This window comes from Sander lucioperca, chromosome 7, assembly GCF_008315115.2.
Source record: "Sander lucioperca isolate FBNREF2018 chromosome 7, SLUC_FBN_1.2, whole genome shotgun sequence".
In the NCBI taxonomy this organism is placed as follows: Eukaryota; Metazoa; Chordata; class Actinopteri; order Perciformes; family Percidae; genus Sander; species Sander lucioperca.
Window position 1 is genome coordinate 32,530,870 of NC_050179.1, and position 26,357 is coordinate 32,557,226.

Genomic DNA, 26,357 nt, shown 5'->3' on the forward strand with positions numbered 1-26,357 from the left:
AAAATAACGCCAACATGTTCCTGTTTACATGTTGTGATTTGTATAGTCAAAGGGTGTACAAATAACAAGGTCACTATGATTTTACTATCTAGCAATTGCTGACTCTATTACTCCAACTCTGAGTGAACTCCAGGCCAACTCTCTGCTCCTCACCACAGGGCTTCAGGTGCTGCGAATATATCACTCCGCCCAAGTAGCAGAAGTAGCACTGCTTCGCCTTTCTGAGAATATAGTTCCCAGTATGTATATGGTTAGAAGACGGCTGTGTCTCATGTGACCTTGTTATTTGTACACCCTGTGACTATACAAATCACAACATGTAAATAGGAAAATGTTGGCGTTATTTTGTCACTTATTGGGAGCAGTAGGCTAAATGGAGCCAGTTACCTTCAGGATCTGTGCTAGGCTTAGCTAGCGCTGGGGGCGTCAGACAGAGTTACAACACGCACGGAGATGAGAAGGGTATGTATGGACTTATCTAACTCTGGGGATACGGTGAATAAGCTAAAGTCCCAATAAGTCGCCGTGTTCCTTTAATGTAATGTGATGTCAAGTCAAGTAAAGTCAACTTTATTGTCAATTCTGCAATATGTGCCAGACATACAGAGTAATTGAAAATACGTTTCTCTCTGACCCATGATGTAATGAGAGGCGATTCTCCAGTTACCAATTTCTGGACAAAACCCTTCACCCTCCAATCCTTAGAACATTTAAAAATGAGTGCAGTTCCTTGAGTAAAAAGGTCTCTTATCTCTTTCTTTGTCTAAACAACCATACAAAACTAGCGTAGGAGGGGGACGAGTAGGTCAAAAGCTGCATACAAACTCCCCCACACTGTCTAACTTTAAAGAAAGAAAGAAAGAAAGAAAGAAAGAAAGAAAGAAAAAGAATAATACAGACATTTCTGTACTAGACCACCATTTTGATGTAAATTTAAGTCAAAACTAATTCCTAATGTTGTTTACTGATTATTGGATGTAATATTTCCTGAATTAATAATAAACCTCTGCAGAAGTGGGCAAATACAAATCCATCCTGGACCTCATGAACCTGTTAAAAAGGTTAAAAATGGAGAGAATTTCTTTAGCAAATTCTTCAAAATATAGAGATGAGATGAGAGCATTTCTTTTCTGATCTTTTCTTTGTGCTTCTACAAACACAGGTAGGTATTTATTCAGCCCACGATGGCTGTCAGTGATCTAAAATTTAAAGCTTACTCAACACAGTGCAGTAAGTAAAGGTTAGGAAAAGAGGGAGGGTGGAAGAAAACAGAGTAAAAATAAAAAAGGAGGATTCAGGCTCACCAAGAAACTTTGTAGTAAGAGAAAGACAAAAGAAGAAATGGTGTCTGGGTCATTCCCTTGCAGCTATTTTGGAGGATCTTCTACCAGCCTATGACATTTCACTGCTTTTCTGTGACTCGCAAGGAAAAGGAGGGAAGGAATTCAGATTATTGGCTGGGAGAAAGTTTCCAGCTTTTTAAGTCTTCAGAAATTAAATCAGTCGTACAGAGGGATCATTAGACTGCCTGTTAAATCTAGTCAATAAGTAGGAGAAAAGAAAAACAGCAACGACTGAAATAATAATAACTGAAATCACAACAGCACTTTAAACTGAATGTCTCCTTAACCGTTTGCCCACTCATAAATTAAGTGTGGGCACTCACGCAACATCACGTTTTAAAATTACACACAAACACGTTCGCAGGAGTTCAGGAGACGTCAGCCCACATTTTCTTGTAAATCTGTAAAGCGTGTATGGCTCTTAAGTGAAGACATGGACGTCAGTCAGTAACCACATGGTGCTACAGCTGACTGCAGGCTCACTAAAGTGGCAACTACTGGTGGTTGACCATCCCTGAACTACTAATCAGTGTGGGCACTGAAAAAGGTTAATGCTCAACCAAGATGGTCTGCTTTCCCTATAATGAAAAAGAGACTACACCATCGCTTCTACATACCATCGCATGCTCGTCAGGTCACAATTTCCTTTCAGGCAGCTCAAAGTGTCACACACACACACGGGAATGAGTGCTACTACTAATGAGTGCCACAGTAGACAGGGTACCCCCAGGATTCTCCGAGTTAAATTTAAGACTTTTTAATAGCGTATATGATGAAATTTAATGCCAAAGCCATATAATGGAAAATCTGTATGGATTTAAACCCGAAAAGGGAATTATTTCGGACTGACTCGCACGGCAATCAGCCTGGTCCGCATCAATGGACAGATCTCCAGACACTTGCCTGTTCGGAGCCGACGAGCTAATGTTAGCAGCATGGTGTGAGACGTTTTGTTTTCTTTCCTAACAACTGGCCGATAGGACGTAAACAGTACCTGTACGGTCGTATAACATCACAGTCACACCAAACTAAAGTAAATAAAAAAGGTTACACACACAAAATATTTAGTTATGACATTACGGTAATTATTTAATCCTACAAACACAACACAAAAAAAGACCTGTGTAGGGGCGGCCTCTCTAGGCCTCATGTTGGCTGAGTCCTGCAGCGGCGTGGGTTCGAATCTGACCTGCTGCCCTTTGCTGCGTGTCATACCCCATCTCTCTCTCCCCCTTTCATGTCTATCACTGTCTCTATACAATAAAAAGGGAAGCCCGAAAAATATAATCTTTAAAAAAAACAAAAAACACCAGTGTAAACGAAATGTATTACTTTGTAAACAAAATGTGATACTTTTAAGGCCTTATTTTTTAGGTTATTAAATTGAACAGTTATTAAATACTTTTAAGACCCCGCGGGTACCCTAAGTAGCATATGCTTCAATTACTAAATTCACACAAGCATCACTTTGCAAAACAAAAGTCTCCACACTGCAGGTTAAGCCCAAAATTGGTCCTCAGAAAGATAGAAATATTGAAATACACAGACAGAAGACAACCCCTGGTGACTCAACGTCAGCCAAACCTAAGCTCCAAACACCCCCCAAACCTTTTCTAATGCCTCCTCCCTTCCTAAAAAACCTCTAATGTACATTCCAGGGCTTCCCATAAAGAGACCACGCTGTAATGACGCGGTGCCTCCTGGCACCGTTAAAAACAACATCTCACAGAGCTGAATTAAAACAGCCTGGGAAGGGCAGAATAAAACCAACCCCGACGATGAAGGCTTGTGGTGTAAACGGAGCAGTAAAAGGCGTTGGCTTTGACCATAAACTCTTTTAACGTCTTCTCCAGTATTCAGCTTCATGGAAAATAATAAACTTGGAAAACAATTTTATTAAATCTGGGTTTGTGTTTGATATTGGAATTGCTTTGAATGGACATTCGATTAGTCTTCAGGATGTCAAAAAAACTGTGAGAAATGCCATTTAAAAATCCCCCAGAGCCAAAAGTGACGTTGAAGATATTCGGGGCGACCTCTAGCTCACCCAGTAAGAGCGTGCGCTCCATGTAGGCTGAGGCCTCTCAGGTTTTTTTGTGATTGTTACGGGCAAAAATCCTTGATTATGCGGGACGTTTTCTTAAAAATGCGATGGAATATGCGGGATATTTATGCAATTTTATGCAATGAAATTGCGGGAACTTGCAAAAACTGCGGTTTCATCATGGCTTCATCGCGGGGTTTGCAGCTTTTCGATGATGTTCACGTTGCGTAATTAAGTCACTTCATAACGTTCCCATGGCAACGGGGGAAAATGGCTGCTCGTGTGATGTAAACGCAACATTATTCAACTTTCTGCTAAGATATATGTGACTTTTTTGCAACGAAAATGCGGGGATTATGAAATCATGCAAGCCACGCATATTTTGCAGCGGCCCGGGTTCTAATCCGACCTGCGGCCCTTTGCTGCGCGTCATCCCCCATCTCTCTCCCAACTTTACTGTCTACCCACTGTCACTCTGAAATAAAAAGGGAAAAAGCCCCCAAAAAAATATTTTTAGAAATCCAAAGATATTCAATATCTGCAAAAAGCAAACATCGAGATGAAAACGGTATTTATCATTTCAGCGCTTATTTGGTGCTTTAACTTCTCCAATTCCCAGTGACATACAGGATATTTTCATAGTCATCTCCTGTATACTACTGATGCCAACTACTCCATTCAAAATGACGGCTTTAATTCCAACAGAATTATCAAAACAGACAATTTTGTCCCCAAAAATGTAAACAAAAAGCTCCTGAGGTGACTTCGGATTCTTAACACAAACCCATAATGTGCACTTTCTGCCCTTTTTCCTGCCAACGAGTATCTTAAAGTATATTTATAGATTTTTCTGCTAGTGTTTATCTCATTTCGGGATCAAATTGTTTGAATCTGACAGGATATTATGCGTTTCATTTTCCAGTTTAAACCAAAAGTGTTTATGGGCAGAAGTAGTCCGCCCATAATGGTGCATTAGAATCATCATTTCTGCAGGCTGGGGTTCTCTCACTCCTCTGCCAGGACCTGAGCATCCAAACCAGCTTTGGCACGGTCCCGTCCTGCCACGCAGCCGGTTGGCGAGGCGAGAGCCAGCTCTGGTGTGAAACTAGAGGGTTACTGGCACACCGGCAGGGCCGAAGCAGCAGGTACGCCCTCTAACCTGGCACTCTCTAAAACAGTTATTGTCTGCCCCTGTTGCCATTAAGGCCCAGGGGTCTGCAGGTTTTTACTCTAACAAACCACCACAGTGGCTGCTTCCGCTGATTAGCAAGTCTTCATCCAGGGAGGACGAACTAATTAGTGAAATGAGCTGGATGGAATAAAAGTCTGCACACAGTATAGAGTCAGACCTCAATTGCACCAGGATGAGAACCAACGCACAGAAGAGTGGAGTCGTAGAAATAAAATGGATAGAATAGAATACACTTTATTGTCCCCAAGGGGAAATTTGTCTTGGGCATAGCGCTACAATCTGTTGCTTCACAACACAAACACGTAACAGAAAAAAAACATTCTAAAAATCGACATGAAATCAACATTAAAACATAAACATGAGATCATAAGCTTAAAGGAAGCATCATAGGACAAAGGAAGGACACATATGACTGTACAGACAATACGACATATTATAAAGTGACTGTAATAATTAAGGTGCAAAAAGTGCTGGTGGATTTATTGCACTTTTGCTCTGTTGTGCTAAGAGTCTGCTCGTACAGGCTCTGTATGGGCTTGTACTCTTTCCTCCCTATTATCCTAATATAGCCATCTTGTGTGATGACCAGCCTGCTTTTCAGCTGCACTGTTAAAGGACAAATATGAACCTAGGGGTTAATAACACATTTGTACCGAGTCAACCGTTGTTTTCATGCTAATCGAATGTGAGTTTCAGCACAAAGCGCCAATTAGCTTATAACGCTAGTCGTTGGGGCACGGGTAAAGTAAAAAGAAATCGCTATTGCTATACCACGAACAAGGCTCAAAATAGCACCACACTTCCACGGTAGCATAACGAGGGTCCTTACATGTAAACCGAAGCATTGAGAACCTTGTAAGTGTACAGACAGTTTATTAAAAAGATAGATTATAAAGACGGTACCGCTCACGTATACGTGTACCGTCACTATTGCAACGGACTTACCGTATAAATTGACTTGCGTCAAGTCACAGAGGTGAGGTTTTGCAGTAACAGCCAAACGAGCAGTGGAGTAGTAACGCCACGAGACTTGGAGAGACGGCCGCTAAATGGCCAACTTTTCCAAACTAATGCATCGTTTTAAAGTCAAGTATCAGGCAAAAAGTCCAACATTCACGGTTTTCTTTTTCAAACAAGGCATTGCTGCTTTTCTCATTTTCACATCGTTTCACATCTTCTTCTGAATTATCTTTGAGGTTTGGACTGTTGGTCAGACAAAACAAGACATTTAAAGATTGACTGAAAAAAATAACAGCATGAAAAGGACTAGTTGCATCCATAGTTAACATTGACAGCAACCGCACTTCTCTCACCTCTTATTTGTGGTTACCTCTTGTATGCAACTTTAAATTCTATTTCTTAGATGTGGAAATCTGTGATTATCTAGCATGTGTAAAGCATTACTGTACTGTACATGTGTATACAAAGCGTACGTGTATAGATGAACGGATAAAGACATGCATTAAAAGTACCACATTTAAGAGTTTGATTCTCACTTAGGAATGGCAACAACATCTGCACTTACAGAACAGTAAAGTCACTTAATGTATTTACTTTTTTGTGTATATAATTTGTTCTGGGTACTCTTCAGAAACAAAACCCTGGTCTGTATCATCCAACAGGTGTGACCCGATGTCCCCTGTCTCTAATGTCAGATACAAAATGCCTCGGGATGAAAAGCAACCAACATATAAGAGTCCATTTTTTTTTTCCACACAGAAACCTTGTTTTCTGCTGATCTGACCAGAAATCACTGTTGAGGGCGAGAACAGAGCAGCCAGTGTGCCTCAGGAACTCGACGACCTAGACAAAGCAGTAGCTGTGTTGAAGCAGAACTCACGACCCCCTCGACAGCGCTTTCTTCGCCCACATCCGTCCCCACGTCCAGCACCCCCCACCCCCCCCCTTTCGAGCACTCCGCTTCACCCCGAACAGAATAGCATGAAGATCACACCGTGAAGAACATTAAAGTGGAGACGGAGGGGAGGGTGTTTGTTACTGCCGTTGCCTTGGAGAGGGAATGGTGAATATGAGAGCAAAAAAAAAAAAAAAAAAAAAAAAAACACAGATGGAGCGCTGTAGTAGCTGCTGAATGCTTGTAAATTTAATTGCTTTCGCTGCAATGCATTACTGTGAAGCCAATAGGGAGAGAGTAAGTCGTGCTGGAGGGAGGTGTAATCGATTAATGGCTGAAACGGAATAGAAGGTAGAGGCCCTTATTCCCACACTGACTCAACTAAAACCTCCAGCACTCAGGAACATCACGATTTGATGCTTAAAAACAACTGTGAATATGCTATAAACTTCCAACATTTATTTGTTTCCCTTTGACTAGCGGCTCCTTTTTTTTTTTTTTTTAAACTGTGCCCAATTCCCCATTTGCACAGTTTCAGTAATTCACACAACCAGTTTTCTATCAGCTTACACGCTTTGCTCTATTCATTTGGTATTTGTGGACCAAATAAACAGCATACAGTGTACCAGACTGTGACTGATTTTTGGGGCACTGTACCAAATGGGAGGCTAGTGGGTGGGATTTGGGGGTTGCTATAACAAATCTATGGATTGTAACCAAGGAGCTACACCACATTTTAGGGGCCCTATATGACAAATATGGGAATTATAAGAAATAACCTTTTTAGCTGCGACCAGCAGCTCTATAGCTCGCTCTGTCGGTCATATGTCGTAGCAGCTATTGCGAATTTGCGCCTGTTTTGCATAGCAATTTTGGCATCATCACAAATACATGTTGGGGGTGATATACCAGATTTGGGGATTGTAACAATACATTTTGGATGTGCTTTAACCAATAAGAAATGTGGGGGGGGGGGGGCTCTATGACGAATATTGGCATTTTAAGAGATTACATATTTGGGGTAATATACCAAATTTGGTTCATTTGATGTTGCTAGAACACATTTTGGCATTGGATCAAATACTATAAAGATGTGAAGGATTGTTCAATATCTGCATTGTCATTCAACAAGACTTACAGTCTGCAGTCGGTGTGGCGGCTCTGTGAGGTTGTACTCGACAATGCAAACATGCTGATGTTGATGCAGCCGTTTTCGTGCCAAGAAGGTATACTTATCAATGTCACAGTCTTAGTGCAGCAGGTTGGCAAGCTAACGTTTGCTAATTAGCATTATAGTAGACACAAAGCGGAGCTGAGACTGGTGTCAATAATTTTAAGTATTGGACAAGTCAAACAACTAGTTAGACCTGATGAAGGTGCTACAGGAAAAGTCAGGGGGATCACCAAAGTCAGTAGGATTCATCCTCTGGGGAACATTAACGTACGTACACAAATGTCATGACAATCCATCAAATAGCTGCTGAGAAATTTTTGTCTGAACCAAAGCAGTGGACCGACCAACCAACCAACCAACCGACAGACATTCCCACAGTCATGACGTTAGCATGGCTAAAAAACTTAATTGGTGCCGTCTTTCTAACATCCTGTGATCACTCGGCTTCAGCCCAAAATCCCACACCATTGACATCTTGGCCTCCATTTTGTAATGACTCAGAGCCGTTCTTTGACATTTAGATGAGAGCGTCTCTTCCACTCACAGCCTCTCACACACCTCCTCCCATCATTTCACACATGTTAAAGACTCAGTCGCCATCTTTCTGTCGCCACCTCACACACACACAAATCTGCTTCTTGGCAAAACCCCCTTCTGTGACACACATCCAATACATTCAGCTGAGGTGTTAGACTGCACTGAGAGTGGGTGGGTGGTTCAGTTCGTTTTGGCCAAAGGTACTTCAGCAGGGATGAGCCTAAACATATTAACCTGTTCGATAACAGCTGCATGCTGAGAGACCCTGAAGTCTACCTTCAACAGGACTCTTTTCCTGTCTATGTTTAAGACTCTACCAATAGCATATTAAACTAAATCATTAAAAGATAAACATTTCTGAGCACAAAAGACTGAAATGTGGAGTGAAGATTAAGATTCAAGGTTTGCGAAAATGAGGCATAAAAAGCAGCTTTAACTGTTGTCAAATAGCTTTTTTTAAATCAGAAAGATATGGTATAAATGACCCTGTATTGCCAGTGTTGGCAATGTTAAATTTCCCATAAACCCTGCTGAGTCCCAGCATAAAAGAGGATGTTGCATCCTCATTTGCTTTCACTGAAAAGATAAACATGACGCGATATTGTACAGCATATCATTTTTTGTTCCTAAAAGTGTGACTTCATTAGCTAAACTAAAGTTGGTAGAAAGTAGGGTTGCAACTAACGTTTATTTTCATAGTCGATTAATCTGTCGATTATTTTCTCGATTAATCGATTAGTTAGATTAGATTAGATTAGTTAGTAGATCTATAAAAATGTCAAAACATGGTGAAAAATGTGGATCAGTGTTTCCCAAAGCCTAAGAGGACATCCTCAAATGTCTTGTTTTGTCCAAAACTCAAAGATATTCAGTTCACTGTCACAGAGGAGAAAAGAAACTAGAAGATATTCACATTTAACAAGCTTTTTTTTTTTTTATAAAAAAAAATGACTCAAACGATTAATCGATTATCAAAATAGTTGGCGATTAATTTAATAGTTGACAACTAATCGATTAATTGATTCATCGTTGCACCTCTAGTAGAAAGGCCTCGTCCTGTTTTGTGCCATAAGGAGATTCCCTTTAAATCAAAATGGCAATTTATAACAAAAAACTAACAAAAAAAATGTAAAAAAGCAATTCGTCTATAGTAATTACATCTAGACCAATACTGAATTTTTGAGGCCAGAGTTTAAAAAAATAATCTAATAAAAAAAAAACATATCCACAAATATATGGTTATCATAAACAAAAAATGTTGTTGTGAATTCTTTATATTTAGTTGTTAAAGAATTGTAACAAAGACACTGATACTGTACATTAGCAATAACTGATATATGATTGGGTCGGCTGTGGCTGAGGAGGTAGAGTTGTTTTATTCCTAACATAATTAGAACATAAATGTTCAGTATAGTTTAGGATTAACCCTTTAAATTTGTTTGGGAAAGGTGTTCATGTATACATCAATTAGGAAAATGTGATTTTGAGCTGTCGAATAGCTAAAAAAAATCGTTCAAAGATTCAACTAGACAAAGTCATACGGTATTTTAGGTGCATTGATTAACCCTCCCTCAGTATCACTAGTGACACCGCTACACACATGGTGTCATAGCGGGTGTTCTTGTTTTGTGATTATGTATTGAATGCCTCTTTTCTCATTTCCACAATAGCTAATAGCAGTTAAGTTTTATAGGTGTGTTCTGCCTGAGTTTCTCGTTCTCCTGTTGCAGCTGGAAAACTCCCACGCTCCTCTCTGCTGCCTCCGGCTACAGCAGCAGGAGGAGAGAAAAAGCAGATTAACAGGCCGAACACATAACCACAAATGTTGTTATTTATGTAGAGAAATAAAAGAAGTGCTGAAAAGATGAAAAAAATTAAACAGGGCCGCTCATATTTTTAGTGCTCCTCTCTTGTCTCGCTCTCTCTGGTAACCTGAAGTTGGCCACTCACAGCTGCTGCTCTCATTCTGCTCCAGCTGAACACCCACACTATTAAAACACACGCACGTACGTACAGTAGCTAAACAAAATGCCAGTTAACTGAAATAGAATCTGCAGGGGTCGAGCAATATGAGGACATACACTTTATTAGGTACACCTGCAAAATCTAATGCAATCCAATACAATGGCTCAGCCATAAAGTCTATATTTTCAAAGATGATAATGTCCAGTTTTGATTGACACTTTACCTAGTTAGTTTGCAGTGATGTTATGTCCAACCAACTGTCTAAAACCCAAACAGAACATCAGAAGGTTCCCACATTTGTGAAACGGCAGCGAGTCAGTTTTTGGACTTTTCTGTTTGATAAATGACTTCATCACATAAAATACAAAACGCAGGGCTTTCAAGCAGGGGAGTGGAGTTTGAATCCCGAAGAAGTTAAGGAGATAACATAAGACTTTCACCCAGGAAACGGGTGTTTGTTTCTCAACCCAAACCACAATCTTTTTTCTAATCTTAACTAGCCGTTTTGGTGTCTAAATCTAACTATCGTCGCCGCATGACAGTCACCTGTTGTCGGCTAAACTTAAATGCAATGGCCGCTTAAACGCCGAGGGCCTCGCGGTGCTCTGTACCCGGCTCTCAGTCACCTTTTCTCAGTTTTATTTAACTGTAAAGACCATCGTCACGTGACCAGCCGGCGCTCGCCGTAATTTCGTAGGATTTTATACAAATTGTTGTGCATACGTTGTTTGCGTACGATATCATTCGAACACGTTCATGAGAATGCAGTTCATGTTGCAACATTGTGGGAAAGATCAGCGAGTTAATTAGAACCTACAACATCGGTATTCATCATGTGGCTATCTCACACACACACACACACTATTTGTTCCACATCCAAACTCTATTGTGCAAGTGCTCAGAGGTTTTGCTCCAATAATTCCTTCATACAGGATCAGGTAAGACAAGCAGAGTGAACTATTTCTGTTTTTGTATCACAGGCTCTCATTTCATTCCTCATCACGTGGAGTGTGTTTGAGTGCAAGTTGTGTGTGCGAGTGTGTGTTCGTAACGCTCTCAGCCCACATCAAACAGCAGCCATGTCATCAAATCAACAGACCGAGAGACCCAGAGAGCGAGCGAGCGAGAGAGAGAGAGCGAGAGCGCGAGTGAGAGAGAGAGAGAGAGAGAGAGAGAGAGAGAGAGAGAGAGTAACCGAGGGTGAAAGAGGCCAAGAAGGAAAAGTGGAACAGTGGGGATTTTGGACTGAATTGCTTCATGAGACACTTGTATATAAAAGAAACAAAAGAAATGTTTAAAGCAGGAACACAGAAGAGCTGAGCAGACTGACAGACTTAAAATAAACACACATACTGATTATACGATAATTTGATTATTATACGATAATTAGATTATTAAATATATTAAAAACCAGTTGGGCTGGGTATCGTTACAATGCCAGTACCCTGAAAGCGATACCGATATCAATAGAGTACTTCAATTGATACCTTTTTTTCCTACAAACGTACTTCATTCGATACCCGTCCTGTGAATGGAGGCATCTCGGCACGCTGAACCGCCAACCCCGTCAAATACACCGCGCTCGACTTCGCCACAACACAGACTGCATGGGTTGTAGCTACTGTGGTAGTGAGCCAATCACAGGTCGCATTTAATCAAAGCTTGCGGTGATTGGCTGCGAGCAAAACTATACAATTACATACAAATAGTCAATAGTCATAGTTTCTAGATCTGGGTACCAAAAAAGATTGAACGCAGGGAATCGTTTCACTGGAGAAGTTTCGACTTGGTACTGAGCTATTTCGATCGATACCTTAAAGTTTTAAGTGTGTAACTTTTTGATATTAATGAACGTCCATTACATTCAAGCCATTGCCAAATGAGTTGCTACAAAGTTAATCAAGACTATCAGCTCCACACAACTCTCTCTGTATTTCTCAGTATGGCTATGTTCAGAAGATTGTGTCGTCCGGTGACTTTCCCGCGCAGAAACTCCAGTGAAGATAATGACCTCTTCTTAAGAGTCCATGTTTTTTTAATCCTCCGGGTCCTCCTTGGCTACTAGCAACTAGGGGTGTCACGATACCAAAAATTCAGTAGTCGGTGCCAATACCAGTAAAATAACACGATTCTCGATGCCGATTTCGATACCACGGTAAAAAAAAAAGAAGGATTTTCTAAGATTCCATGTACTTTAACTTGAAACATGAACTTCTTTATTAAAATATTTGAAAAATATCAAAATGTCATAACAAGACATACAAAACATGTGCAATAGAGCATAGAACAACATAATACAGTGCAATGAATGGTCATAGTGCAACAACTAGTGTCCCTAGACACATTCCAGACTTCCAGGCATCTTTTCAAAAAGGTACTGTGTAAAAACAACAGTTGCGTGACCAGAGACGTTACAAACCGCGGGTAAATATTGGAGATGTATTTGAAAGAGTTGGCTAATTTCCTCCTGAACAGGTAGCTAAGCATTAGCTTCAGGCTAATTTATCACAGCTACAAGGAACGGGCATTTTATGTAATTTCAACATTTGTGTACTCACATTGAATTATATAGCTAGAGTACCCGAATTGGTTACTCGCGGTCACGGAAGGCTTGTATCATGTGGACGCGCCGACAGCGTTGTTGTCATTACTTAGAATTCCTCATGGGGGAGACAGAAACCACAAACTATAGCTTTAAAGCAGTGGTTACCAAACCTTTTCACGTAAAGGAGCCCTGACTAGAGCTGGAACTATTTAAATTTTACTATGCAATTAATTGTCTCAGAAAAAATTGCGATTAACAATATAATTGTCTCTACCAGTCAAATTTAAAAATATTTATTTATTTATTACTTTTTCAAACAAATTGAAGTTTTGAATGAATCCCAGGATAGATCTCTGTTATCCCCATCAATAATAATAAAAAAAAAAAAAAAAAATTAACCATTAACAAAAAAACAGAGCTGCTTTTCTCTGTTTTATATCCTTATAAATTAGAATATCTTTGGATAAAAAAAAAAGAAATGTTTCACTATTTTCTGATATTATGATTATAATAGACTAAGCAATTAATCATTTAAGCAAAAAAGAATCAACAAATTAGTTGATGATCAACTAGTTTCAGTCCTAACGTTGATAAATCACATCACTGCCTCCTTCCCTCCCACATACAGTAAATACTGTAACTAACAGCTGTGGGTGCAGCCAGAAATACACTATTCCTCCCATGATTTTAGTTTTGACCCAGAAACACAAAAACATACAGTCAGGTTTCCGACATCACAAGAACATCCCACAGTTCCTGTTTGGGGGAAACAGGCAGATCACTGCCGGGGTTGGGGGTTCGATTCCCACTGGGGCCACCCATGTTATAGACGTTTGCACTCGCAGCACTGTGAGGCACTTAAGATAAAAGCCTCCACCGAAGGGCACGTGTTATATAATTATGTAAAGAATGAGGAGAAAGATGGGAGACTGAAGAGTGAAATATAGGCCTACATGAAGGGGAGAGGAGAGGGGGGGGGTTACAGTCAGAGAGAGAGAGAGAGAGAGAGAGAGAGAGAGAGAGAGAGAGAGAGAGAGAGAGAGAGAGAGAGAGAGAGAGAGAGAGAGAGAGGATTAAGAGAGAAAGAGTGAGGGATGGTTGCTATGACCTACTTCCTGAGCACTTCACCAATCGCTTGGTTTCACAGTGAAGATTTTAGCATGCACGGGACACACACACGGTGAACACACACATGGTACGGACACAAATACACAAAAACAGGACTTCCAAGTACACAGAAAGGAGACAAACTGGGCAGAAAAATGCTTAAATACGTACATTTAGTGGTCCAACAAGCACAAAAAGAACTCTTAGAAGAAGTCTTAAAGAACCTCAAGGTAATTGTTAAGATGAAATTAATCACAGAAAATAAATGTTCTGCAGACACTGCTACACAGATCGAGGAGAAAGGGCGACTTATTTAAAAGCCTTTATCAGTCAGGCATAATAATGGTTGGAAATGCCGTCCACTTTCAACCACACAGTCTAATAAAACAAATGGATTACATCCGATACGTAATGTTATTGAAATATAAATACAATGAGCACATTAAAATAAGAGCCATATCCAATATCACGCAGTATGATGCATCCCCATAAAAAGGTGCAATTAAGAATTAATCTTTGAAATTATAAATAATATTTGTTATAGTCCATGTGTTCATGTGTAAGCTGGATATACAGAGGCATTAGATTTGAGAATCCCTCTGCAACCGACTGAATAAAGACTTCATGTACTTTTTCTACCAGATTTTTGACTTCTCTGTAACATACACTAACTGGCCACTCTGAAAAACGAAAACAACGTTAAAACAATGCAAGAGGCTGCATTATTGGAAGCATGTTGAGACAATAAAATTCGTTGGAGGAAGTGCAATTTGAGTAAGAGACTCATGACTCTTGAATAGGGCTGGGCGATGTGACAATATATTATCGCCAAAACAATGAAAGAATATCTATTGTATGTATTTTTTCTATATCGTTTCTATCTCGATGTTCAAAAACCATCAGCCAAACTGCATTACGGCAATAGTTAGTTCATTTGGACGACACTTTGTTCAGATCCTTGCACGTTATGTTCATTTTGCACTAACATTCTTAATAAAATGAGAACATACTCAGTACTTTTCATTTGCCAAGTATTTCATTTACACGGGAGTTTACAAAAATAGGCTTTACCATGTGGTCATTTCATATAGACTATGTAACTGAATTGCCAGAAAACATGCTATATCGTGATATATATCGTCATCGAGATATGAAATGACCTATATATCGGGAGAAAAGATTTTGGCCGCCCAGCCTTACTCTTGAAGGCTTATCAGACACAGTGTTATTAAGCTATCACTGTGACAATAATTTTCATATCCTTCGATGCAATAATCCAGGTTCAACTTTACTGTCAGACAAACCTTTGTTTGTTTTTTAGCTGGAAGACAATGCATGAATGAGGGGGCGAAATGTTGTCAGTGCTGTTGTCAGAATGTGACCTTGGTGCTGTAACAACAACCAACAAAAAAATATATTAACAGCTATTTTGATTTAATAAATCATTTAAAACCTTACTCAAGCAAAGAAAATCCAAATAGGAATGGAAAATTCAATTTGAAGAGGCAAACTAAAAGATTCAAAAGCTTTTAAAAGATCATTTTCGGTGGCCGGGTTGGCTCAGTTGGTAGAGCAGGCGCACATTTACATAGAGGTTGATGCTTCGACGAAGAGGTCCAGGGTTCGAGTCCGACCTGTGATGATTTCCTGCATGTCTTCCTCCTCTCTCTCCCCCCTTTCTCACCTAGCTGTCCTGTCCGTTAAAGGCGGAAAAGCCCCAAAAAAGAATCTTAAAAAATGTAAAAAAAAAAAAAAAAAAAAAAAAAAAAAAAGATCATTTTCGGACAATTTATAGACTAAATGATTTATCAATTTATCAGAGAATAACTGACAGATTTATCGATATGAAAAATAATCCTTAGTTGCAGTTCTTCATGCATTATACATGCACACAAACACTCAGACATGCTCTTTCAACTCTGAGACAGTCCAAACCCCCCCCCCACCACCCCTGGGAGTGGTCCCGTCTTCTGCGGTGACTGACAGCACTTCAAAAACCACCTCACCAAAAGAAATAAGAAAGACTGTCATAAGAAACAGGCACTCTGGAGACGTCCAAACAGGTCGTGCCACTTTCCCTGAAATGGGGGGGGGGGGGGGGGCTGAGTCTTTTTACCCTCATTCCTAAGTGTCATGTCAGTGAAACACGAGCCTGGGAGCTTGTGAAGAAGGGTCCGGGTTGGGGGGTCTGGTTGCTAAGCAGCCGAGCAATCGGTGCGGGATGCTGATTGGTGTGTGTATGTATCTGGTGAGAGGGTTAACCCAAGAAGTGTAGATCTGGTTTTGGATTGTGTAGGAGAGAGGAAAAAGACAGACAAAGGCTTGTCTTTCATGCTCTAACTGAATTTAAAATATTTTGCATTACATTTGCATAATCAGACATCACAGATATTGCTAACTATGTGCTCTTTGTGTCAGGTCTCCAAACTAAAAATGGTTGCAAATTGTGTACAAGATACAAAACTCGCTTGGCAAACTGCCTTTGCTACAGTCGTTTCGACTGACAATCATGCCAACACACACTGCCAGGGTACAGACAGAAAGAAATTACTTTTCTTGGTTGAAGGGCTTTCTCATCCCAATTTCATTTTCAATATCTACAAAACCTTCCAAAAAAGATGGGTCAGGTGGGGATCGTGATAATACTGCTCAGTTTTTTGTTTGGTATGAATAAAATGAAAAGATTATTTCTCTTGATTTGTAGGGTCACAGAATTTTAAGAACATGATTGAAGTCGTTGGGGAGAAGCTTTAATAAAGCATCCTGTTTCCATCTTGTGGCTCCGGGAGTGCGACTGCAATTTTCTTAATATATTTCGGATTAGCTGTGCAAACCCCAGAGAGAGAGAGAGAGAGAGAGAGAGAGAGAGAGAGAGAGAGAGAGAGAGAGAGAGAGAGAGAGAGAGAGAGAGAGAGAGAGAGAGAGAGAGAGAGAGAGAGAGAGCAAGAGAAGGACAGAAATTCAAGATTTATGTGGAAGGAGAGATACTGTGAGAAAGAGAGTAATGGTGAGTAATGAGCTGCCATACTGTCTGCCCAGAGAGATAGGAATAAACAAAGATTTACCGGAACAAAAAGGAGATGAACAGAGATATAGAAGACACTGCTGAGTGTGTGTGTGTGTGTGTGTGTGTGTGTGTGTGTGTGTGTGTGTGTGTGTGTGTGTGTGTGTGTGTGGAGGGATAGTTGGAAAAGCCCAGCAACAGGGCATGCCTGAAATAGCTAGATGGTCGGAGATACCATGACGCTGGAGAAAGCCTGATGGCTCGGGGCATGTGTTGTGTTCTGCGTGGAAACATCACTCGGGAAATTAACTACTTCATCGCACAGTAGTAAATAGGCAAAGTGAGAAGAGGACTGCCCTGTGTATGAAAATGCTGTGCTCAAGTCAAAGCATCAAGCTCATGGAGAGGAATGTATCTTTATGTGAAGGCACTGTAACACTCCTCTACAGACAGTTCCACCGGCTGGGATCATAGTGACCATTTCAGCCTTCTACTGATCGCACCTTGCCAGTGAAATCATAACAAGTTATTTTCACAAAAGCACAGACCGTCCAATCTGGACATCTCCGTCTGTACGATCCTTCTCTCCCACTGAGCCCAAGGCTCAGAGAACAAAACTGCCCAATAGTTAAACTGGCTGACAAACTGTCCCAACTGTCCAGGATGTCGTAGAGTACAGTGTGTGTTTGACTTTTAGTACTGCTTTTTCTGTTCTGATGAGCCACATTATTGATTTATATTTCAACTTATTACATGTTACACCCGCATTAAAAGGTGCTGTAGGTAGGATTGTGAAGATCCAGGACTTAGCCAAAAAATTTGAACATTGACAACTTCTCAATCCCTCCCCCCTTTCTGCTAAAGCCCAAAACGGTCTCCTAAGCCCCTCCCCCCACAAGGGAGAATGAATGCGTGTGCATGAGCAGTGATTGACACGCAGTTAGACACCCCCCCCTGGCCCTGATTGGTGCATCTGAACAGGGAGCTGTGGATTTGGGTAGGTGGTGCCAGAGGAGCCAGATTTCTTTTTAAATGACCTGCTTCATGTAGTTCTACTGGAACATAGGGTCAGTTTCAGCAAATATGACAGAAAGTTAGTTTTATAAGTCTTACCTACTGCACCTTTAAGCGCCATCTTTTCATATTTCAACCCATATATATATCAATGGGAATTAACTACAAACTCTGCAGCGCTATGCAGCTTTAAGTATCTTATTTTTGGGGTTCTGCACACAGGCTATATGGTTGAATCTCAAAACTCTCAACCCATTTTAAACATGCCAGGTCAGACAACTAACCTACCTGCCCAGCAAGGACAAAGCTGAGAGTGGAAGTAAAGGACAAACTGGTGAAGAAATTTAAACATAAGCAGCTAACGAAAAAGAAGTCTCTCAGGAGAGCAAACTGGAGATAAAAGCATTTGCATCTTCTTCTACTCATATACTAGGGCTGCACGATATGAGGAAAATAGCTTTTTGAATTTAAAACAAATGAAAGGAAATCATTTCCAACATTCTTTTATATTATAACAAATTGAACACTGAATTGAAAATAAAAAGGCAGCACTAAAAAAAAAAAGAATGACAGTTACATTTTAAGTGCAGTTTTCTACTGATATTCTCTTTCAACTAACAAAATAAATAAATCTGAGCGTCTTTCGCGATGTGTCGCAGCCTTTCATGATGCGTTTATTGCGCCAGTTGATATTGCGATGACGATAAAGAAACGATATATTGTGCAGCCCTATCATATACTACTACTTTCATGTCACTGGTGGCCAAATTTCTTTCCATTTCCCATAAACAGTTACTTCTTGTCAGTGTGGGAATGGCAGAGGGTCTTTGAAATATCAAGGACATTAAAAAGGGCTTGAAAGTAGAAAATATCAAGGTGATTACCTTGATATTTTCTACTTTCATTCTCTGTACAACATCAACACCCTTTTTGTAAAACTATTTCTTTGTTTAGGTTCTGGCTACTCAGCCGTTACTCTACAATCTACCGTCTGTGAAATAGTGAAAAAAGATCCTATCACTTTGGAAATGCACTTTACACCTGTGACTCGTCACTACAAAGAAAACCGTTTGTGTAAAGATGCAGTCTCCAAATGCCCTCTGAAAAGCTCTTGGCGCAGAAGAATGGGCGAGTTGTGTAGCCACCAGCCACGCTAATCATGTGATATCGCGGCCGTTTGGCTAATCTGCCAGCAGCCTCTTTTCTTTTTCTCCAGGATGAAACCCGATACGGCAGCTCAGCCAGCTTTAGCCACACGCTAATTAATCTGCGGCACCAAAGCCTCTTAATAATACCCAAATGCCACAAACAATCGTTGAAGTCGTGCCAAGCCGTGGAAGTTGCGATCCAAGCTTTTGGTGTGGGAGCAGTAAAGTGGTACGGTGGGTTGTATGTAGTATTTGTTATGTAGATAAGAGGAGCTGCACTAAAACTGCCAGGACGGAGGGTCCAGTTTCCTGTGCAGCTCTGTGTAACTGTGCCACTGCAAGGTGCTTTGGAAATGCTGACTAATAACACTGGTTAGCTTGATGTGTACTTTGATTGGGCTGGGATATCGATAGCCCTGCAGCTGGTGGCCAGATGATGCTTTTCTTCTGGCTGTTCGGGAGGATTTGGATAGAGAACTGGAAAGCGAGTGAATGGAGGGAGTTGGCTTAATCCTCTCTGTCACACTGTCCTGCTTTGTCAAAGACAATATCAGGGCTCTATTTCTCACTCCCTCCTTATGCATCTCACCCGATCTCCATCGCCTTCGCTCCGATTCAAACCGACAATCTGGACTTCTCAATATCTTTCTTATTCTGTCTTTTTTATTTCTCTCTCCCTTCTTCGTTCCCTCTTCCTCCCCCTGCCTTCTCTGTCTGTCTCTCTCTCTCTCGGATGGGGCTTATCAGCAACAGAACAAACAGGCTCATTGTGTTTTACGAGAGCCGTCAGAGCGGCAGAGGGGAGGCTTATTTCATTCAAACCTGGATAGGATATCCATCCACAGGGGAGATGGGGGGGCCAGCGGGGATTCTTAATGCCGGCCAAAAACATGGGTGAAGTGGCGGTGAGGGTGGAACACAAAAGCAACCAATACCAGAAACACAAAAGAGACAGAGATGAGGTGACATTGGGGAACAGACCGTCCTAAATTTAAAAAAAGGGAGGCAGCAAAAATGATAGACGAAGCAGGACAGATAAAGAAGACTGTCGAAGGAAAGTATAAAAGATTAAAATTACTGACTAAAGCCGATGCTTCGATGTTGAGCGAGGTAGAGACTCATTATGTGCTGTTCAATACAAGCAAGGTCGATGACTTTAAAACCAAACGATAGGCTCAATATCATAAAAAACTGAACATAATTTCTGCAAGCGGAACAGCTTGCCAACAGCAAAATAACACAACAGCAACAGGGACAGCTACAGAAAGCTGCTATGCAACGAAAAGGTCATCGAGGATATGTTCGTTGTTTTGGAGAATCACCTGCAAACCTTAAAACTGAACGTTTGATAAGAACATCTCTCTGCTTCCCTGGAGTCCCAGCACTGTGAAGGAGTTGCACATTAACAGCTTATTAAAAATGCCTGCACGGACGGGCTTAAAGTAGAGCGTGGATAAACTTAGGTGCCAATTCTGACCTAAATAGAGAGCTGCAGAGAGAGCGAGAGGGACATGCAACGTTTGTTCGTAAATAACCTCCAACTCGAAGGTGAGACGGGTTCTCCGGGACGCCACAAAGTCATCATCTGTGCAGCATCAGTGTCCAGTAACCGCAAATCAATACGTCGCCCATTTTAAACACGTCCCAACCTTCATTGCTCTGCTATTTACGTGGGCAGTATGATCAATATAAATACATCACAATAACTTTAGTCTATATCCTTGACGTTCCACTTCGGGGATTGCTCCGGTGCCGTAGGAAATTCCGTCGGATGCATGTATTTTCAGCTAGCTGGACTGTCTGTCCAATCTAAGTTTTCTCTCGCGTGACTATTTTACAGCGGCTCCGTGCAGAGCTTAGCACCGCCCATGACGATTGTGATTGGTTTAAAGAAATGCCAATAAACCAGAGCATGTATTTCTCCCGTCCCAGAATGCTGTGTGGAGTAGCCAGACCCTCCTCCGCTCCGCAGCGTGTGGATGGTCTAGCAAAGCAAGACTACAATAACTTCAATCACCAAGGACAGTAAACATTCAGACTTATCTTAGGACTTTACGGTTTGAAAAGTTGTAACAGCAGCTTACAGTATGTCTTATTTCATATTGTTTAAATAAAGTGCAGAACACACCACGCTGAGCAGGCTATAGTATTATGGCAGGTCATCCACCTGCAGACTGTAAACTGCTTCAGTACAGCTCCTACAGTTTGGTTCCAACGCCACATACACTGATCTGACATGCATGACTACTGGAAGCTCTTGAGACACCACATCTGCTTTAATTTCTGATTTATCTTACAGGTTTGCTGGAAGATTACTGATTGGTGTCCCTACCAAAGAAGTTTATTAGGTTTGGAGGTCAAGGAATAAGTTATTTGATTAGGATATTGGATAATGATCTAGTGTCCTATGGGTATTTGTGCAACATAAACTAATCAAAGAGTAGGAATGTTGTCTTTGGGTATAAGAACAAGTTCAAGTGCCAATATCTGTCCTTTCCAAGTTCCCCTTCTTTTAGCTTCTCTTAGTTTCTGTAAAGATCAATTAATTGTATTTTGGAAAGATTGCGCGATTGTGCAGAAATGTGTGCTGTAGTTCCAAGTATTTAGAGTACCGTCTGGTATAGGACATACAATGTTCTGAAAATCACCTTCTTCAAACCCACTGAGACAGATCAAAATGTTAAAAACATTTAGAAACAAAAATCAGGATTGTCCTAAAAAATAGAGAAATAAATGCAATCCTAAAAGGTAACAAGTAAACCGTATGTATCCTTGTCTTGTTTGTGAACTAGTTGCTGGAGCTGGTACTTCTCCAAATTCATTAAATACATAGTTTGGCAGTGTTAACGAGAGACAATGCTGAGAACTTTCCTTGCATTTCAACCTCAGTTTCAACTAGCAAATATAGACAACTTTACTCAAACAGCATTTTCCTAATTGTTTTTTTTTCAATAATCACAAAGGAACCAGAACCAGTGACTTCCACCATCTGTTTAATATTAATAGTTAAGCAGGTGGTGCTGGGTGGACACGAGGATTTGATCACACTGGCCTTTCTGGCAGGAAGTGCTAACCAGTCGCTCAGCCGGCTCCCATTTAACAAACGCAATTAGAGAGACTGCTTATCAGCGGGTAATTACAAAGCACAGAAAGAAACCGTGGGGCAGAGTCTTTCCTCGTGATCACACAAGTGTTCTGCACATTTCTGGGGGAAAAGCCACCGACTCAGATTGTGTGATACCGCATTCATTTAGCAGCATTCGTGACCATTCATCACTTATTAAACCAAGTGATACCAATTCAATTCTGGGTCACAATTACAACTTATCATCTCATCTCAAGTCTCTCACAAAGGCGGTCTGCTCCGACAGAGTGTGTTCGATTCAACCCGACAATGGCTAAGATGGCAGAGGCTTAGCTAATGAGTACAGGAGTGTGTTGGTGTGTTGTCTGGACTCACCCTCAGGGCCTCTATGACCAGGTCGCGGGCTTCCAGCTCTCCCTCCATGATACTCAGTAGGGTGAGCAGCTCCGGCTTGCTCAAGTTATCCATGTTGAACTCACATTTCTGCAACACAGGTCAGAAACAACCATGTCAGAAGCATACAACTACAACAACGCTTGGTATTGGACCCTTATACTTTTTAAATACTCAATGATTTCATGACAATGAGTATTAAAAAACTGTTTTTTAAATGATTCTTCGACCAGATATTGTTTTAGTTAAACCATTATGTTGTGTAGGGCTGACCCTAATGCTTAAGACCCGAAGCTGCATTAGTTTTTTGTTTTGTTTTTAGAAAAGAGTGAGAAATGGCGCTCCTGCCGTCCACGGACGACGATAGAGAAGCATCCGGAAGAGAAGTGACTGTCACAGCAAGGAAGGAACTGGATGGATGAAATGTTTACCAAAATCTATTCAACAGTTTCAAACATGGTTCACTTCGGCCCAAAACGTTGGAACATTCTAACCAACTATGGACCGTCATCAACCCACTAGTCTATAGCCACGATGTTCCACTTCCGGGATTGCTCCCATGCCATCGGAAATTTGGCCGGATGACAGAGCTGGACAATATATCGATATTATATCGACATCGTGATATGAGACTAGATATCGTCTTAGATTTTGGATATCGTAATATCGTAATATGGCATAAGTGTTGTCTTTTCCTGGTTTTAAAGGCTGCATTACAGTAAAGTGATGTCATTTTCTGAACTTACCAGACAGTTGTAACTGTTCTATTATTTGCCTTTTCCCACTTAGTCATTATATCCACATTATTGATGATTATTTATCAAAAATCTCATTGTTTAAATATTTGTGAAAGCACCAATAGTCAACCCTACAATATTGTTGCGGTATCGATATCGAGGTATTTGGTCAAAAATATCGTGATATTTGATTTTCTCCATATCGTCCAGCCCTACCAGATGCCACTCTTTTTGGTTGGATGTCCGTTACCTTCCCCTTTCTTTGTGTTGTCATTTTAAACTCCGGTGGATTTATGATGACTGTGGTTAACTGCTCCTCAGATCTCTGCAGGGTAAATCCAGACAGCTAGCTAGACTATCTGTCCAATCTGAGTTTTCTGTTGCACGACTAAAACAACTTTTGAACGTACACGTTCCACCAAAACAAGTTCCTTCCCGAGGCTATTTTGCAGCGGCACCGTGGCTCCGTCCGGTGCTTAGCGCCACCCGTGACGATTGTTTAAAGAAATGCCAATAAACCAGAGAACGTATTTCTCCCATCCCAGAATGCTGTGTGGAGTAGTCAGACCCTCCTCCGCTCTGCAGCGTGTGGACTGTCTGGCAAAGCGACTATTAACCCACTAACCAACCAGGAGCCCTACAGCCATGACACTAGCTAACAAAATACCTATTTAGAAGATACTTGCTGCTAGTTACTTGCTATCATGCAGCCAAGTCTCAAGTGTCTGATTTTAAATATTTTACCTTCACCAGCTTCCACCTGGTCTCATTAAGTGCAGCGCTCAAATTAGGCTAGATGTCCCGTCCTACCTCGAAGCTGTTAAGGTCTAATTACATTTAGCAAGGTCATTAAGCCCTAATTTGGTCAGTAGCGACCACGGGGCTAACAGAGATGACTGTAATTGGGAGTTACCAGAAATACTTCATGCTTCCCCTCATCTCAATTAAAAGCTTTTTTCCGGTCTACTTATAAAAAGCAAAACAGCAACGTGTGTGTGTGTGTGTGTGTGTGTGTTGCCTCTGTCTAGTCTTTTCATAGGACGAAGGAATGACTTGTTTTTGGTATAGTCAAATTCATCTCCAACTTACTGTGAATCACATTGTCTGTGCTATGAAAATACAGCAATTATTCCTTATAAAACCAGACTGTTTTCAGCTTCTGAAATGTAAGGATTTGCTGCTTTTCTCTGAATTATAACTTTATAAATTCAAGATTTTGGACTCTCGGTGGGACAAACAAAAAACATTTGAAGACGTCACATTGGACTCTTTTTCAGCAGTTTGACATTTTTTAGGCCAAACAAGTATTATTCAGGAAAATAATCAATAGATTAATCAAATAACAAAAATACTTATTAGTTGCAGCCCTATTGTACAATATAGTAACGTAAAACTCTAAAGGGACCAGTCTACATGGTCAGTTCTTAGTTTTTATACATTTTGATGATATGCTTTTTGTTACTTGTCACATATTGTAATGCATTGTTACTTTTACCTAAGTCTGCATCTGAGCACTGCTTCCATCACTGGTTTGTTGTGTATGCGTTTTGTTGTTAATTTAAGGAATAAAAGAGCAAAAAATAAAATGGTTTGTACAAAAATTACGTCTAAGAAAAGAGAGAAGAAACTCAAAACCTCAGAAATGTGACAGAAGCTTGATCTTTCTTGAGTTAAGCTGTAAAATGCAACAAACCAAGAGGCCATTTTTCTCAAGACATCATGATTTTTTTGAACAATACAGCGAGTCCTACTTATCTCCCATTCCTCAAAGTGAGACAGCTTTTTATCGGTGTTCTCCCAACAGCCTCTGGTTAGTCAACATTCAAGAGCACAGCGTCAAATTGTTGTGTTAAGAGACCTTGAAAGGGATTGTACCCATTCTAAGCAAAAACCTAAGTGAGGAAAATAAGTGAAATGCTTGGCCGGAGTCCAAAACAAATGATGTAACTTCACATAGAGAGGCCGGTGACAGAAGAATTTCCAGATACCGTGTTGGCGACAACTGCAACCATCTGCTGAGAAAGCCACATCCAGCTGCATTCTCAATATCTGGGAGCTTTTCACCAGGCTATTTGTTCAATAAAACCCTAAAAAACCAAAGACTGGAGCGGGAAACAGAGGAAGCGATGAGCGCTTCGGCCTCTGATGCCCACATGGCAGATTGCTACCTGCTCATTCCTGTGACGTTCAGTTGTCAGGCGGCCATTTAAGCCTGATTTACAAGCCTACATCGAAAACCTCGGCCATGATTATTCAGTTTCATCAGGAAGACCTACCCGTTTTCAGAGGTCCCTCGCATAGAATATGACTTTGAACAGGCCAGTGTAAGACTTCAACAAGGCTGCTGCCTTCTGTGGGTCTTATACGCTCCGGAGAGAGGTTGTTTATTTCACCGTAAAGGGGGAAAACGTCATGTTTAGAATATGGGAACAGAGGTAATAAATCCATATGGATAAAAACTTGCTCCTTTAAAAGCTAGAAACCCCTTCTCAAGACAGGTGCTCAGGGGGCTGTTTCACAAAAGCAGAATTTATAAATCCAGGATAACCGATAAAGCGAGGCTTGACCTAGTCTAATCTGTGCAGCCTGGTTTGGTGCGTTTCACGACGGCCAAGCCAGGCTGAGGAGGAGCGACTAGGTTGAGCCAGGCTGAAGTAATTTGGATAGATGCGCGTTAACGGCTTTCCTTAAAGCTACATTGTGTAAGAATTACTCCCATCTAGCATTGAGATCATATATCGCAATCAACTCTCTCGCCACACAGTATTGCAGCTACGGTAGCCTTCACGCTTCAAAAAGCGAAGGTGTACAAAAAGCCATCTATCAGCCGTGGTTGTTGGAGTTCATGGATGAGTTCATGTCGGAGAGTGGCGCGGACGTGCACTTCACACCACGAGCGAGCACGCGCGCCACCTGACGGAAAGGAGAAAGAAAAAGGAAACTACAGCGTCCAAAGCAGCTCCAATGTTCACTCTTTTTTTCTGATGACGCTTCTCTTGCTCTTTCCAATATCCGGTTTCTTTTTCTGGGCGAAGAAGAAGACTCCTGTTCCAGAAATTTGGATTTTGAATACGTGTGGTCCTCCACGTTTCCTTCTTCAAACTTGCCGGGGCCGGGAAGCGACGATACCCATTAGCAGCATTAGCAGCACCTGTGAGTCAAAAACGCGAAAGGCGGAGCACTATGTCCTGTATGTCCCTTACCGGCTAACTTA

The 26,357-nt window shown here is 41.0% G+C and overlaps 1 protein-coding gene across 2 annotated transcripts in view; it reads right to left on the reverse strand.

The window, feature by feature from the left end:
• The window catches only part of cttnbp2 (cortactin binding protein 2), a 123,393-nt gene that overhangs the window by 89,866 nt on the left and 7,170 nt on the right, over positions 1–26,357 (reverse strand). For both annotated transcript variants that reach the window (XM_036002779.1, XM_031279711.2), the window contains exon 2: positions 22,389–22,496. In XM_036002779.1, coding sequence (XP_035858672.1) covers positions 22,389–22,496 — 108 coding nt within the window. The remainder of the gene's footprint in view (positions 1–22,388; positions 22,497–26,357) is intronic.